The sequence below is a fragment of the Seriola dumerili genome, unplaced genomic scaffold (genome assembly GCF_002260705.1).
Source record: "Seriola dumerili isolate Sdu_G_001 unplaced genomic scaffold, Sdu_1.0 BDQW01000449.1, whole genome shotgun sequence".
NCBI classification, from domain to species: Eukaryota; Metazoa; Chordata; class Actinopteri; order Carangiformes; family Carangidae; genus Seriola; species Seriola dumerili.
This window is the reverse complement of record NW_019174704.1, coordinates 4433030-4447937: the sequence shown is the minus strand read 5'-3', so window position 1 is coordinate 4447937 and position 14908 is coordinate 4433030. Positions and strand designations below refer to the sequence as shown.

Sequence of the window (14908 nt, the reverse complement as noted above, 5' to 3'; positions counted from 1 at the left end):
AACACACAGACTAATTTCAGACTTGTAGAAAGCTAACAAACACTCTTTATCAACGATCTGCAGGTGATCGGGGTATCCTGAACAAAATGTGATAGATATGGCGACATAAAAACAAGTTAATCCCGAGTATGGGCAACGTCAGCGCAAATCCGCCCACATCTTTGCCATCCAATGAGACTGCAACCTGGTGGAGTTCAGCTCCCCCTGCTGTAACCAGAGCTGTAGACCTATAGTATCTAAGAATAAGTGGCATTTTCTTTCTATTATCTTTTGTACCATTTTTTTTTGGGACGGGGGCATAGTTTGCAGAGAACACACAAATACAGGCAGCAATAATGCTATAAGTGCATTGTGTGGTTCAAGATGATACATCTTCCATGGACATCTCAATTCAATTTTTCAGTTCACTTGGTCTAAAAATAAACCAGTGCATGCATAATTTCTGCTGCCTTAACATGTGAAACCCCACAGAGCAACATCAAATACAAATTCATGCATGTTTGTGGTATTAGTGGTTAATTTTGGGACATAATGACTCTGATCTCATCCTAATTTTACTCATTTAATCACTAGAAAACCCAAAGCAGGATCAGATTAAAATTCAAATTTATATTCAACAATGTCCATGAATATGCAAATTACCGTTTCAAGGTTCCAACACAAAGCACTGCACTTACAGAACGTGGCTGAGTGACACAATAAAGTAAAAACACAATGCAAACTAAGACGTGACAGCGCAAGTGCCTTTTATTTGGGACTAAGAACATAAAAAGCAAACAGTGCCATCTGAACATTTTACTTTCACATATGACTGTGTTTACCACCGTATGGCAATTTCTACAAAATAAACCAAACTGTTGAGCTTTAAATAAACAAGTAGAAAAGGGTTTTGTGAATCCATGTGGGAGCGTTCAGGGTAAAAGTCGCATCAACTGGACAGCATCACATTCAGTCATCCTCGTCGAAGTCCTTCCTGCCCTGGGGAGCTTTGGGTCCCCCTGCTGGTTTGGCCATGATGATCTGAAAGGAGACAAGACAGTAGTCATTTAATCCTTCCTGGCTAAGCTCTGAGATCCAAGTAACAGGCTGTGGGCTCTGAGGCAGGGCGCGAGGTTACAAACTTGTTATACAGTAGTTAGCATCAGAGGGGAAAAAAATCTGAATGAATGCTTTTTAAGACCAAAAAAAGAAAAGATTAGATTAAATGGCCTTCCCAAAGACAGATCAAATACCTGTCTATTTTCAGTGCTGGAATAACTGCAGCACTTCAGGCACACTTCACAAAATCTATCCAAATTGAGATGCCGAGGACAAAGTTACGAATGTTAAGATAATCTTGGTAAAAAGTAAGTAATAACACTCATCTGGGAAGATGAAGGTGGTTTTAATAATCTCATCTGGAAACTGTGGAAGAGGGCTGAGATCTAAAGAGTGCAGTTTTTTGATGAAGTAGAATGGCTTCATAGTGATCAGAGTACATCTTACTAGGAAAACGCCCTTCAGACAACAAAGCCACTTCAGCCTCCAGAGCCCTGTGTCTCATCTCATTTACATGCTCCCTTCATATTACATTATGTTACATGCAACCTGAGAACGCCGACTGCAAGGAAAAGAGTTCATGAGTGCATGCAGCATGCTAACACACCACACCGTATCCTTTCAGTGCAAGTTTAGTCCGCTGTCAGTGACACACCTGCTGTTATTAAAAACACACGTGAAGTGGCTGAATCTAAATCAGCTATACAACATATCTCTGCATTGAGCTCTGTATCACACCCAGTGTTAGCAGTGACAGGCAAAACAACAAACATTTTTCAGTGGCCTGTGAGTGATTGAGCACATCCGTGTGAGTTTCCTGAGTCAAAAAACACACACACATTCCAGGACCTACTGACAGAGGGTGTGTGTATGTGTGTGCCCTCTAATGATGTGTATCAAAATGATCAGGCTCTTCATCCCAACCGTCCTTGTCCCAATGGCCTCTCTGCTTGGGAGCCTTGGGTCCCCCTGCAGCCTTAGCCATGATGATCTGGATTGTACACATGTCCACACACACACTAACATTAACTACCTGGAGCTATTAATTCACTCAAGAACATGTCACCTGCTGAATTAAAGAATATTAGCTTAATATAAAATCATACACACAAAAATAAAACTGAACATTAACAATTTATGTGACAGAAATCATCAATCATCAAATGTTGAAGCCAGGAGGCCTGTATCGCAAAGTGAGTTCAACTTAGCCCAGCTCTCTTTGGTTTAACTAGCTTCACCGAGCCTGACTCTGGCTGTCCTGGATAAACCTGTCTCACAAAGCTGGTTATCAACTGGCTCTAGGTAGAGTGGTTAATGACAAGTGACACTGCCATAACCACGAATAAAGTGCTTGACATGATACCAGATGAAACTGTTATAGCGACAGCAAAAAAGTGAAATGTTAAGAATATAATCACATAACTTGGAAAGAATAAGTACCTATAGAAACACTAGAAATCATTTCCATATATTACCATAAGGTTAACGCTGTAAGTGGAATTACGCAGGAATTATTATATATGTCTTCAGTATAGAGTGAATATTTTTTGCTTTTTTGTCTGATGATGAATAAACTATTATGAATATGCAAAGCAGATTTAAAAAAAAAAAAAAAGAAAAGAAAGAAAAGTAACTGTTGCTGCTGCCAAATAAGAGGAGGAGACAGTAGTTTGTCTGTTAAGGCCAATCTCACTGGTATGTTGCATCTATAATCATGGAAAATCTCTCAGTGTGTGGATTATTTTTCACTGATTTAAAAGCTTCATTTTAAAAACAGCAAAACGATTTGACTAATGTTGACACCACACCACAGATGAAGGTAAATTAAAACCCTGATGATATTAGATTCAATTAACAGCACAACTTCAAAGCAAAATGCTGCGCCTTATTACTGTCTGCAGATTGAGTAAATGGATGAGGCAATATTCTGTATCTTTCATATTGTCAAATAATAACCCATGAAAAGACCAAAATCCAGGAATTGCTTGCACTAACAAGAATCGCCTCCTATGTAGTCAGCGTCTGATAAAAGTAATTCCCATTGTTGTCAAGACACTATTAAAAGCTAATTAAACCTCACAGCTGCATGGAGTGACGCGTTCCTTTTTTTTAAACAATTAACACGGGAACTGTACTTTACAGTGCACTCAACCCCACAGACACTATCCTGCTGCTGTCAATACTCGCAAAATGTGTATCAATCCATGGCTGAAAACAAATCCCCAACTAACTGCATTACTAACAATGATCGTTATAACCTTCAGTTCCCAGTTGCTTTTAGAGAAGTTACAAAGTACTGAGAGAGAAACTAACATATTGTTTGTTTTAGTCTTTTCAATGGATTTGTTGACAATAGGAAAAATATGAAAGAAGTCCTAGCGCCACGTGAATTTGAGGTTGCGCGTAGATTTTTACTTTGTGGCTGCTTTTGATTATGTTATGATTATTATGTGTGTCATGAGTATTTGTGTACACACCTGATCAACTCTAAGTACTGTGATGGCAGCATTGGTGGCCAGTTTGATGCCCCAGTGTTTGACCAGGTATGGCTCCATAATGCCGCCTTCAAGCATGTCCTTCAAGGCGGGGCCCTCTCCCTAAAAGACAACATCACATCAAAGCCATCAGTCATCAGATCCAAAACACACAAACATGCAGTTTCAACACATTCTTAAACAAATCCAATGGGTTGCTCTGCATTCAGGAAAACAGAGCCTGAAATGTTCTACTTGGTCTGATTTTCCACTAATTGGCTGTCAATATTAACAGATACAAAATGTACATAGTCAAGCATAAATATCGTCTACATATCTGAATGTTACATGCCGCTGTGGATGCTTAACCTTGCCATATAACAAATACCTTAGTAACAGGATTTTAAATGCATTATATAAAGGAATTTCTAAGTGTAATGTGGTAAAATCAAAGATGTCCACACATCATAAAGTATGTAACTTTTTTTTTTCCCCGAAATCCGCACCATAGGGAAATATCTTCACAAAGCTTTTGTGTGACTTTCACAATTGGGCTGTATATAGGGAGAGACTACTTGTGTGTTAGTGATTATTATTAATTAAAACATTTGTTTGTTTTTCCTAAGGGATCAACCTGAAGCTACGGCTTCAAGAAGGAAAATTTGAAATTTATATTCAATTGATAAGAGGGGCTAATATGTGCTGGATTCTCTAGACAATATAACTGTTAAATAAATCATAATCAAGTCATACAAGTATTCTTCTGTTCACAAACACACCTCAATGTCAAAGCCCATGTTTTTGTTTCCCTCGTGATGTGCAGAGTACAGTTTAGAGATGAGCTCGCTCCCCTTCACACCAGAGTTCTCAGCCAGTGCACGTGGCAACGCCTCGAAGGCCTCAGCAAACTTTTTAATGGAATACTGCTCCAGACCGGGGCAGGACTACAGGGAGGTGAAAAAAAACAGAGGTCATGTTTCTGTCAGGTATCATCTGGTGATACACTAAAGACATACAGGGCATGAAGAACAGGAGAGGCATTAGTCCGTTTCAGCTAATGCACTTAAATCTGCATACCTCTCCATATGAGGTGATCTGTTTGGCCAGCTCAATCTCAGTGGCTCCTGCTCCAGGTACCAGGCGCTTGTCCTAGAGACAGTGAAGGACACAAACTGAAGCTTCTGTGCAGGACAAATGGTAAATGAAAGGGTTCAGCATAAACTTATTAAAAAATGTAATTAATAATCAACTTTGTCTTTTGAACATCAACAAATCACACTACAACGTGTTTGTAATACTTTCAAGATGTAGTCATGCTAGAATTGTTCATGGCCCAGGAAAGAAAGCCAAGGCCAGCATGCTGGTAACTGTGGAAGGTGCCTCTGTATTAACAGACCTACTTAAGGCACAGACCATATATTTGCACTGACAGTGCTAGTCTAAACAGAGATGGGGGAGGGAAGGTGTATGTGCATTGTCCAATGTTCTACTGAGTTACAATAACAAACAAATGTTCACAAAAAAAAGTATCAAGAAATCACAACAGTCAAACAACTCCAAATATTCCTTGAGAGAATGAAAGACACATATCAATGTAGCACATTTATCTTTTCTGCAAACAACTTTAATATTTACAACTTATTACCAGAGTTATCAGAGAGATACTACAGTGGTTGATTGCGCTGACTTACCCTGACCAGAACCTTGAAGGTGTTGACTCCATCATCTACAGCCCTCTCAATGTCATCCAACAGGTTGTCAGTGGAACCTCTGACCACCACCGTTGAGATCGCACAGTCCTCTTTCTCTGTTTGAAACAATCAAGACCAAACAACATGTTAAGCATAAAAAATATATGGAGCAAAAAAAAAAAGAAAAAAAAAAAAAGGTTTATAATGAAGGCTCACAAGACTGGAGCAAAGAGTCATTTACCATGTTTGAAGACCACCACCTGAGTGTCCCCCACCTCTGTCAGGTACACACTGTCACAGTGACCCATCTCCTCAGGAGTTGGAGCCGTCTAAGAAAGCACAAAAGCGTAATTATACATGATATAATGGTCAGTTTCATTATGGTTCAAAGATCGGACCTGAATGAAAAATAACTAGACTCACCATCCTGGGCAGTGCTACAGCTCCTACAGTCTTACATAACCTCCTGAGGTCCCACTTGGAGTTAAGCCTGGTGGGGAAAATGGAGAATTTAAGGCTCAGAAGTACTCTGTGATAAAAGACTTTACAATACCACTACAATAATAATACAGTCATTAATTATGTGGATTTTTTTTTCAGTAATCATAAAATTACAGATTGATGCAAAAAATATGTCTGATGTCATGATAATGACAATATTTGATAACAGTCCCAGAATGCGATTTATAACAAGGGCAGACAAGTAAAGACTTGAATCATGCTTCAGATGAAAAGTGTAAATATCAAATAAAGTTATACTATGTCATTCAAGAAATAATACATTTTGCAGCATTAGCCCAAAGAAGACTTTCGAGTATTTTGCATACTGAAATCTCAGGTCAGGTTAGTCAGGTAACATAGGGTGGAGGTGCACATTTAGGTCACTTTCCAACAACACTGCCAACACCACTGGCATCCCTCTCCTGAACATTTAATTCAAACTATGTGCTTTTGGTAGAAGACATTTTGATGAAATGTGTAATGTTTAATGAGAAAACTCTTCAGACCCCCTAGCTCTGATGACTCGGTAATTTACACTGACTGGGATTATCGGAGGTCCTCTTGGTCTTACCTCACCACCATGAGCTTGTACTTGTTGGCGTAGTGTAGCGCCATGTCAGCCACTTTCCCCCCAGTAACCACCACATTGGCACCAGTCTCCTTGATGGCCTTCACCTGGGCCTCCATCATATCCTCCTCTCCCTTGCTGAAGTCCATGAGCTCCTGTGCATTGTTTATCAGCACTGTGCCCTATGCAACAGAGAAGTCCACTGTGAGTACCATTAGCAATTTCACAACAGCCCAAATTCATATTTTCTTCTCTTTTTTGTCTAAACCCTGAAAAGTAGCTCAAACCCGTTCTTGGTTGTATGATGTTTTAATAATATTTCGCAATCAAGTTTATGAAAAAATACCACTCATGTCTCCACTCTTTGGGGAGGTTTAACAGGTTCAGATCATGTGGCCAACATTTTAGCCCAAATGTGAAACTGACCAAAATGGATAGTAAAATACAGTGAGTTAAAGCCAAAAAAAACCCCATTAATTTTTAATTGTTGTTGGTAAGATTTCTATAAAGAATCAAAGAGACCTAATCATTACAGTATTCATTACCTTGGTCTCTGTCACCATGCAGTCAAAGGGGCAGGAGAAGATTGCGATCTTTGCATCTTTAACAGATGTGATGTCACCCTCTGCCTCCTTCTTAAAAACCATGCCATGTAGCATGGAGGATGCCGTCACCCCACAACCCTGAAAAACACCAGAGACGTTAATTTAGAGGAAAACAACACACACACACACACAAAGACAAAATATATTCAATGGATGAGGCTGCTTACCAAAATCTTGCATACTCTGACGCTATCAACATTGAAATTGCCGGACTCTGGCAAGATGGAGACTGAAGCACAAACCAGTAAAAAAAAGAAAGTCAAAGAAATACAAAGTTAATACTGTCATCACGTGACTTTTGTCAAGTGACAATTATCTTTGAGAGCCGACAGTCCCAGTTTGGTTTAGGTAGTCTGAATTGCTGACTCACCACAGGCCTGTGCAATGAGGCTGGCAAGGAAATCTTCATTGCCATACTGTTTACTCATGACTGCTGTACGGATCAGAGATGTAGCCTCTTTAACATCATGGAGGTTCTTGGCTGAGGAACATACGCAGTCTGGCAGGATCTCCAGAGTCTTCCTACATGCCATCTCATAGCCTTCAATCACCTGTGCAAAGATACATTTACATTTAGGCAGATTGCTACCAGCCACAAAAGCATGAGTGAATCCTAATATTTACTACCAACACTCAAGTCTTTGCCGTTATATCATCACATAATCTACACAGCACAAAGGGAATGAAGATGACCAGTGACTACATCTATTTACCTCTGACACGGACAGGCCCATCCTGAGCAGCTCTTCGGCCAGCTCCAGCAGAGCTCCGGCAAACACCAGGACAAAGTTTGTACCGTCTCCGACCTCCTGCTCTTGCATGTGGGATGCCATCACAATCATTTTGGCTGCTGGATGCTGCACCTATAAAACAAAAGACATTCAAGAAAAAAATTTTAATTACCTCATGTATAAATCATTCCAGTATGCAGTATGTGGCACAAAAGTGTTAGTTTCTTTTACCTCAAGCTCTCTGAGAATTGTTGCAGCATCATTGGTGACAAACAGTTTCTCCAAGTGGTTGATGACCATTTTGTTCATACCTGTAAGACAATGTTTCAGTTTAGCCATCACTGATTTTGCCGTTGATCCAAAATAAGTTTTATCAGGTCAAAACACAAAGACTTCATACAAATCTATTTCATATCGCTGGAGGAGGGTGCTTACCGTTTGGACCATAAGCGGTGCGTGTGGTCTGAGAAAGCTCCTTACAGGCTCTGATGTTACGAAAGACTGCCTCCTCAAGCCCAGAATAGTGCTGCATCATACAACAAAATAATATCTCACATTACATTTCCATAGTGTCCAAGTCTGAGAAAAAGTTATTGGTATTCTGCTTAATAACTTATGAATATGTGTGGATAATAAGCTAGGCAAGCAATCTGCAGGGGCAAATGTAAGATGTGTTGAAGCCTAAGATGACCCAAAACAGGAAGCATCATCTATGAGCTGAGGTGACAATCAAAGCCTCATTTCTGACAGTCTGCTAAACGCTAACTGGGTGTGACTGCTGTCTTGACAGTCACTTTTCACTGCTTTACATATTCAACATGTTAAAGTGCTTGAGGGGACTGTTGCAGACGCAGAAGGCTGCCTTCAGTTCATGCTAACATCTTCGGGTCCAGCATCTCCGAGCGGCCTGCCTGCTTTCTAGAACTCTCCCCACATGATTGCGAATGAACGTGCTAACTCAGGGGCTAACGCTAGCTAGCATGCTAGCTCAGAATAATTCACACAAAGCTGACCAACTAGTCCAACACGCTGATTTATCCTCACCTTGGCACCATCCTTCAACATTTGGGCAAAGCCCGGAGCTTTGGGTACGTGAAGGGCCATTTTCCGATATTTAGCAGCCCCGCGATCCTGGACAAGGTAGCCGCGGCGTGGGTTCAGCTCTGGGTACAAAGCCGGAGAGACTGAGGAGGGGCGACTTGAGCGAGGCGTGGGGCTGATGACAGGTAACAACAAAGGACAAACTGAGCGACTCGCGTTTCGCCTGCAGTGACCATGACACACCACTGGGGCGCACTGTTGTTCTAATGGGTCGTATCCCATCTTCTATAGATATCCCGGTCATTTACATACAAATCAATGCAGTAATATTCCCATTATTCAGTTAGATTATATATTAAATCACTGGATGATTGTTGAGACTAAGGCTGGATTACCAATTTGGCAGTGGGCAAACTGCCCAGGGACCCAGGTTCACTCCATATCTTTTGGGTCCACATAACTGGTTTAGTTGCAGATTTGTTAGAAAATTGCACCACTGAAGCACAATATGTCAACTGTGTCAGGTCCTTCATTTAATCCTGTGGCCCTGGTTTTGTCAACCTGTGTTGATCAAAATCTAGTTTGAAACATTAATTATTTTAGTTAATGGTCATTTGTTGTAAAGTGGTGTTTTATGAAATTGGTTCATTTTGTCTATGTGAAGAAACACAAACACACAGAAAACCACAGGCAAAGCAGTATTGTTCCTTCACAGGAGAACTGTGAGGGTGCAACCAGTGACTATTTTCTTTTCCAAACTCACAATTATTTTCTCTAAGAACTGAATTATTTAGTCTATAAAATGTCAGAAGACAGTGGAAAAACATGATATTTTAGTTCAATATCATAGAAAACTGAGAAACTAGCAAATATTCACAGCTAAGAAGCTGGTATCAGTTGATTTTTGGCATTTCTGCAAAAATAACTTTTTAATTGTCTAAATTAAAATAAGATGTACCTTTATTGAGATAATAAAAAGGTAAGAAATATTGACAATTAATTTTCTGTCAATTGAGCAATCAATTAATCAACTACTCATTTCAGCTCTAGAGCACTGTTTGGTTTCTGGGTGCCAGAGAGAAAATAATAAAAGTTATATAGTGGCAGACATAGACGAACCTACAATTTATTGCCCCAGGGCCTCCAAAGAGATTAGTCCAGCCATGACTGGGACATTAGGAGTAGGCAGTGTAATCTATAATGATGCAGTATATTTTATAAACTATTAATGTGCTTTTAAAAAGTAAAACAAGACTAATGCCTATTTCATCATGTAGAGATTTTAGTAAGAGTGACACCAGCAATTATGTGGATAGGAAGTTCTTATTTTGTGTCACAAACAGCCCAGATTACTTGTGTTGCAATCATAAAAATAAAGACTTTTGGATTGATGAAGCTTATACATTTTATTGTGTGGAGTTTTTTTTTTCACATTTGGACACAATATCTCGCTTTGGCAGAAGAGAGACATTTTGCTTCATTTGAGGCTGTTTGCTTGACATTCACTACACGAATAACCTGGTGGATATGGCTTTATAGCATCATCAGGTAATGAGCCATTACATCTTTCCCATCACATTATCAGATGATTTATGTATACAGTATTGGTGCATGAAACATCCACAGGCCATCAAAAGTGCTGACCTATCAAATCCCATTCAAATACTATATTTAAAAAAAAAAATCCCCTTTCATAGAAAATACACTTTACAATATGGCATAATCAAATGACATTTAAAAAAGGCATAACAAATGTTAGTGACATCATTGCATACAAATAAAGTAGAGGAAAATGCATCTCCCCCTGTCAGTAAATTTAGTGTTAGTTCTGCAGATACAATTTTGGTCTCATGCAGCATTTCTTTTAAAGTAGAGTTCAGACACTAGCAGAAAGTTTCTACGCAGAGAGAATGAATACAAACGACAATATTAGTATTTTGAAAATGTAACTAATACATTTGGTTGTAGCAGCTATGACAGGTACATACGCAATACAGAAATCCCTTTGATAGCTACAATGAGGATATTTTACCCACAACTAGCTAACCTGAGACAAGTAAACATGATATACATACTGCTGCTAATTACACACAGCATAGGTAGAAAAAACAAGCTGCCACGTAACAGTTTCCCAATATCATGACAATACTACATGTAAATACCTCAATAATGATAAATGTGAAACATAGCTAAGGTCCTGTGTTTTACATACACACATGCATGTAGTTCAGTTGGGTTTGCTAATAGTGTTCACAGCTGCGTGGGCCCAACCTCCAATTGTGTTCGAGAAGTTTGTGGCTCGACGTGTGAGGTTTGAGCGACTCAGTTTACCGCTGGGATCCAACTTTCTCATCATTGCTCCTCCAGAACGACCCCCTGTACTGGGTCTACAAAGAGGGAGAACAACGGTTACTGCAGAAAGCATGCACAGAGAGTAATGGAGACTGGTTTTTAAAACTGCTTGATTACCAATGACAAATGGAAAATAGGATAAAAGTAATCATTCATCAGTGCACTTCTCTCCTCTTGTTATATGTAAAAGTTATAAATAATTTATTAAAGAATTTGAGCTGAATTTTGTGTATGACAAGTTGCCATACAAATTATTTTTTTCTGATTGATATGATCATCTTTAAAAATGACAAGATTAAAGCAAATGTTAATGTATGAGGGCACAATATTTCTTGCACCTAGAAACAAGTTTCCAAATTTCTGAAACAATGTGACATTTATCAGTATCAAAGTCTATATATGGCCTTGACTTTGGATAACATAATATCAATTTCTTAAGGCTATTCCAAGACTTGCAGACATACTGGTAAGTAGCAGAAAGTATTTAAGAACTGATAAGGCGACAGAGAACGAGCCGATATGTAAAGCAAAGAGTAGTAAAGGAAGGAAGTGCGAGTCTGATAGAGAAGATGAGAATCCTTTACTTAACGCGAGTTATTCATCAGCCACAAAAGAGCAGCTTTTCACTGCAACAGGTCAGAAGCTATAACAATTTTATACACAGCTCATGCATCGAAATACAGGCACCAGGCTAACTCTGCCATGCGCTTTCATGTCACAAAATCAGTTATACTCAGAGCATATTTTTTCATAACTCATCTGGTTTTAGTAGCATATGTTTGAATTTACCTTCTTCCCTACTCCACAATAAGGGAATAGTCGAACTGCCTGTTGTAGGAGGAAAACAAACTTGTGTTTAAATTCCCACAAGACGACCTGTACATACAGCAAGGAAAGCGTTTGGCTGCACATAATTCACACTGATAAACAGACATGGTCACTGTCCATGAGCCTTTCCGCTTTTCACAATGTATCTATTCCTTTCTGGATGCTCTAACATTTTGAAAGTCAACACAGGAAGTGATGCAAGTATACTCCAGGCTCTCTCAAGCACATTTTTGTCATTTCATCTGGCTCAAGTTCCCACACCCATTCCCTCTCCTCCTGCTGTTCCCCTCCCCTCCCCTCACTCCCTCTTCGTCCGAATACCAGAAACACAGACCCAGTTTCAAACTGAAGCGGGAAGAATGTGGGTGGGGGGAGGGGAAGGAGGTCTGGGGACCTACAAGCTGTGCTGTGGACAGGGATTCTTTGGATGGGAGGGTGAGGAAGCAGAGGGAGGCCGTGTGATTCTGCTATCTCCTTTATGCAGAATATGTGCGAATAAGAGGAAATGGACAACTGGCTTCCTCAAATACGGACAACACATACATACAGAAATAGCTGTAGTATTTAAACTGCCTTTAACCTACCATGTATTACCTACAACTGCAAAAACTAATACAAACACTTATGATTATTAGTAAAATTAAAGAACAGTGATATTTCAATTGACCACATGCCTTGTTATAAACACATTTAACTCAAAATAAAGATGATTTACCTGTCGTCTCTGCCAATTATGTCATCAAAGGCCTTGGACAGATATTTGAGTCTCTTCAGTCCACTGGACACAGACTCCAAATCTCGGTCAAACTTTCTGTTACAGTAGGGGAAAACACTCAAAACAATCAGAAATGAAACCAACAAACAAGGAATAAAATCTGAATCTGTATAATGAATGAATGCAAGTTGCAGCTGGTAAACAATAAAAGACTCACATCCTCTGATTCTGTGTGTTGGGTGAGGCAAAGGGACTTCGTAATGCAGCCATGCGGACCAGCTGTCTCCTGCCTCCTCCTGTTTTCACCCCCCGTACACCAGCCTCAGGAGTCCTTCTTCCTCTAGAGCCTGGAGTATGCCCGGGTTTGGCTGCTGATCTGGGGGTGCGTCTCGGTGTTGCAGCTCGACCAGGTGTACGTCTTGGGGTATGAGAAGTTGATGCACCAGCGTCTTCCCCATCACATGTCCGTCCTGGGGTGGCTACCAAACACTCCTCACGTGAAAACTCCCTGGTCCTCTGCAGCCTCTGGGTGAAAGAGAAAGAAGAAGAAAAGATGATTAAGAGATGAGGACAAATGACTAATAGCTGTTGTTGGTGTTGATCCATATAGCATCAAAAATTTAAAGAAAGATAAACACTTCACTTCCAGGAATTTTCACACACAAAATCTCTTTGGCATTGACCAGCACCTCCAAATCCAGCCAACTTAAAACCATGCCAATCAATCTACCTGGCACACTCCACTGATGGAGTTCCGAGCACTGCGAGTAAGTTTGCGGACTGTGCTGGGTTTTGGTTGCTCCTTCAGGGTTTCCCAAGTCGGATTTTCAGGGAGGGAGTTTGTCTGGACAGAACGTAGAGGGAGCCGCTTGCGCAAAGACATTCGCAGAGAGTTAAGTGAAGACGAGGAGCGGAGCTTGCGGAAACGGTCTGGGGCTTCAGGGGAGCTCTCTGCCCCGTCAGACTCATCCAGGACTGTGTGTGCCCGCCAGACTCCCACCACAGCTTTCCCAACTCCATCCATCATTGAAGATGCCATGCTGACTAGACTGAAATAAGATAACAAAACAGCAGAATATGTTTTACAATAATTATATTTCAAGTGGTTTATAAAGATTTTAGGAAAATAAAAATAGTGCTGAAACAATACATCGATTTCTCAGTTTACTTAGTAGTTAGAGCAATTACAATAATTCAGTCATTTGGAAATCATGATAAGAAAAAAATTAATTTCCAGCATTTATGAAACTATAGATCATCAGTGATGACAATTATTGTTAGTTGCAGCTGTAAAAAAGTAAACTTTTGCCCATGATGTTTCTTTCTAGTTATTTAAGTTTGTGAAAGTGTATAACACTTGAAGAAAGTAAGTTATGCAACACGTCACACTAAGTAGCATAGAAGTAAATAAGAAAGAAATATCCATGTATTACGATAGAGACAAACAAGCAAAACAATCTCTTTACAATTATAGTAATGTAAGTTTATCTTATCTTAAGAATTTACTCCACAGCATTCAGTTACTGAAGAAATACAATGAAAAATGAAGGAGCAAATGACCCTTAACAATCCATATAATCAAGGAGCAGTGAATTGTGTTAGTAAAAGTCTGAGGCTTTTGTTTGGTAAGGATCTCTTGCATGGAAGACTGCCCTGCCCTTTCTAACTTAATCCAAAACACTACCAGAGGAGAAAAATAACAGTGATTTAACGTTAACACTTAGGCCACAAATGGTAACGTTGATGATTTTTTTTTTTCATTATCAATAAAAGGCCTGTGATTATCACTCATTGACAAAAAGAGCTGTTGTGCCCGAGAAGACACCGTTAGCTCATCAGCAGTAACAGCGCTAGCTAGGTAACGTTAAAGCTAAAATAAATATTCGTTAAATACCTGATTTAAGAGAACAAACAAAAAGAAAAACAGCTTAAAACCGTCTCCTGTGCCGCTAGGTTACCTGAAAGCTGTGAGAGTCGTGTGTCCTGTGTACTTCAGTTGCCTGTTGCTTCTGCTTCTTTCTTTCTCTGTTTGAATTTGGCGGTGGACCGCGGAACGCACACACAACACACATTCATCACCACGCCCTTCACGCAAAGCATCCTCAATGACGTAATACGTTACGTCTCCACATGTACGTCACCATAAAGTGCTGTGAAATTAATTTGGAGCTTTAACAAAGACCAAAATGGCCTAACCAGGTCAGATAAGTGTGTTTTAACATCATACAAACTAATATGACACTGTTATGAATTTATTTGATGAATGTATAATTTATGTGTGACACTTTTTTTGGATTGATGCTGAACATGCTGTGTGGAAGATTCATTTACAGAAAAGAACTGTGTTTATATTTTTCATTGAGC

The 14908-nt window shown here is 39.7% G+C and overlaps 2 protein-coding genes across 4 annotated transcripts; both read right to left on the bottom strand.

The window, feature by feature from the left end:
- Positions 1–722: 722 nt before the first annotated feature.
- On the bottom strand, positions 723–8806 carry cct8 (chaperonin containing TCP1 subunit 8). 3 transcript variants are annotated; one of them, XM_022762631.1, is made up of 16 exons: positions 8653–8806; positions 8044–8134; positions 7840–7919; positions 7591–7740; positions 7248–7428; positions 7045–7106; positions 6818–6955; positions 6276–6454; positions 5627–5693; positions 5445–5532; positions 5204–5319; positions 4590–4661; positions 4292–4456; positions 3516–3635; positions 1896–2029; positions 934–1020 (listed from the first exon to the last, which is right to left on the bottom strand). In XM_022762631.1, the coding sequence occupies exons 1-15, from the start codon at positions 8710–8712 to the stop codon at positions 1922–1924; spliced, it is 1677 nt and encodes a 558-aa protein (XP_022618352.1). In that variant the 5' UTR covers positions 8713–8806; the 3' UTR covers positions 934–1020; positions 1896–1921. The 3 variants fall into 3 exon arrangements, with proteins under 3 accessions (XP_022618353.1, XP_022618352.1, XP_022618351.1); XM_022762630.1 differs by having other exon boundaries at positions 938–1020; positions 1892–2029; XM_022762632.1 differs by lacking the exon at positions 1896–2029 and having other exon boundaries at positions 723–1020.
- A 1261-nt stretch (positions 8807–10067) lies between these two features.
- Positions 10068–14562, bottom strand: LOC111234580. The gene is made up of 5 exons (XM_022762734.1): positions 14503–14562; positions 13275–13593; positions 12762–13069; positions 12545–12640; positions 10068–11036 (listed from the first exon to the last, which is right to left on the bottom strand). Exons 2-5 carry the CDS (start codon positions 13581–13583, stop codon positions 10877–10879), a joined length of 873 nt encoding a protein of 290 aa, XP_022618455.1. The 5' UTR covers positions 13584–13593; positions 14503–14562; the 3' UTR covers positions 10068–10876.
- Positions 14563–14908: the final 346 nt, after the last annotated feature.

Excerpts from the sequence above, each read along its gene's own strand:
- LOC111234580 (XM_022762734.1), bottom strand. The coding sequence starts at position 13,583 with ATGGCATCTTCAATGATGGATGGAGTTGGGAAAGCTGTGGTGGGAGTC. Across the intron at positions 13,070-13,274 it reads CCATCAGTGGAGTGTGCCAG|AGGCTGCAGAGGACCAGGGA; the intron begins GTAGATTGATTG and ends TCTTTCACCCAG. Across the intron at positions 11,037-12,544 it reads ATAATTGGCAGAGACGACAG|ACCCAGTACAGGGGGTCGTT; the intron begins GTAAATCATCTT and ends CCCTCTTTGTAG.
- cct8 (XM_022762631.1), bottom strand. The coding sequence starts at position 8,712 with ATGGCCCTTCACGTACCCAAAGCTCCGGGCTTTGCCCAAATGTTGAAG. Across the intron at positions 8,135-8,652 it reads TGTTGAAGGATGGTGCCAAG|CACTATTCTGGGCTTGAGGA; the intron begins GTGAGGATAAAT and ends TGTATGATGCAG. Across the intron at positions 7,741-7,839 it reads CAATTCTCAGAGAGCTTGAG|GTGCAGCATCCAGCAGCCAA; the intron begins GTAAAAGAAACT and ends TTTGTTTTATAG.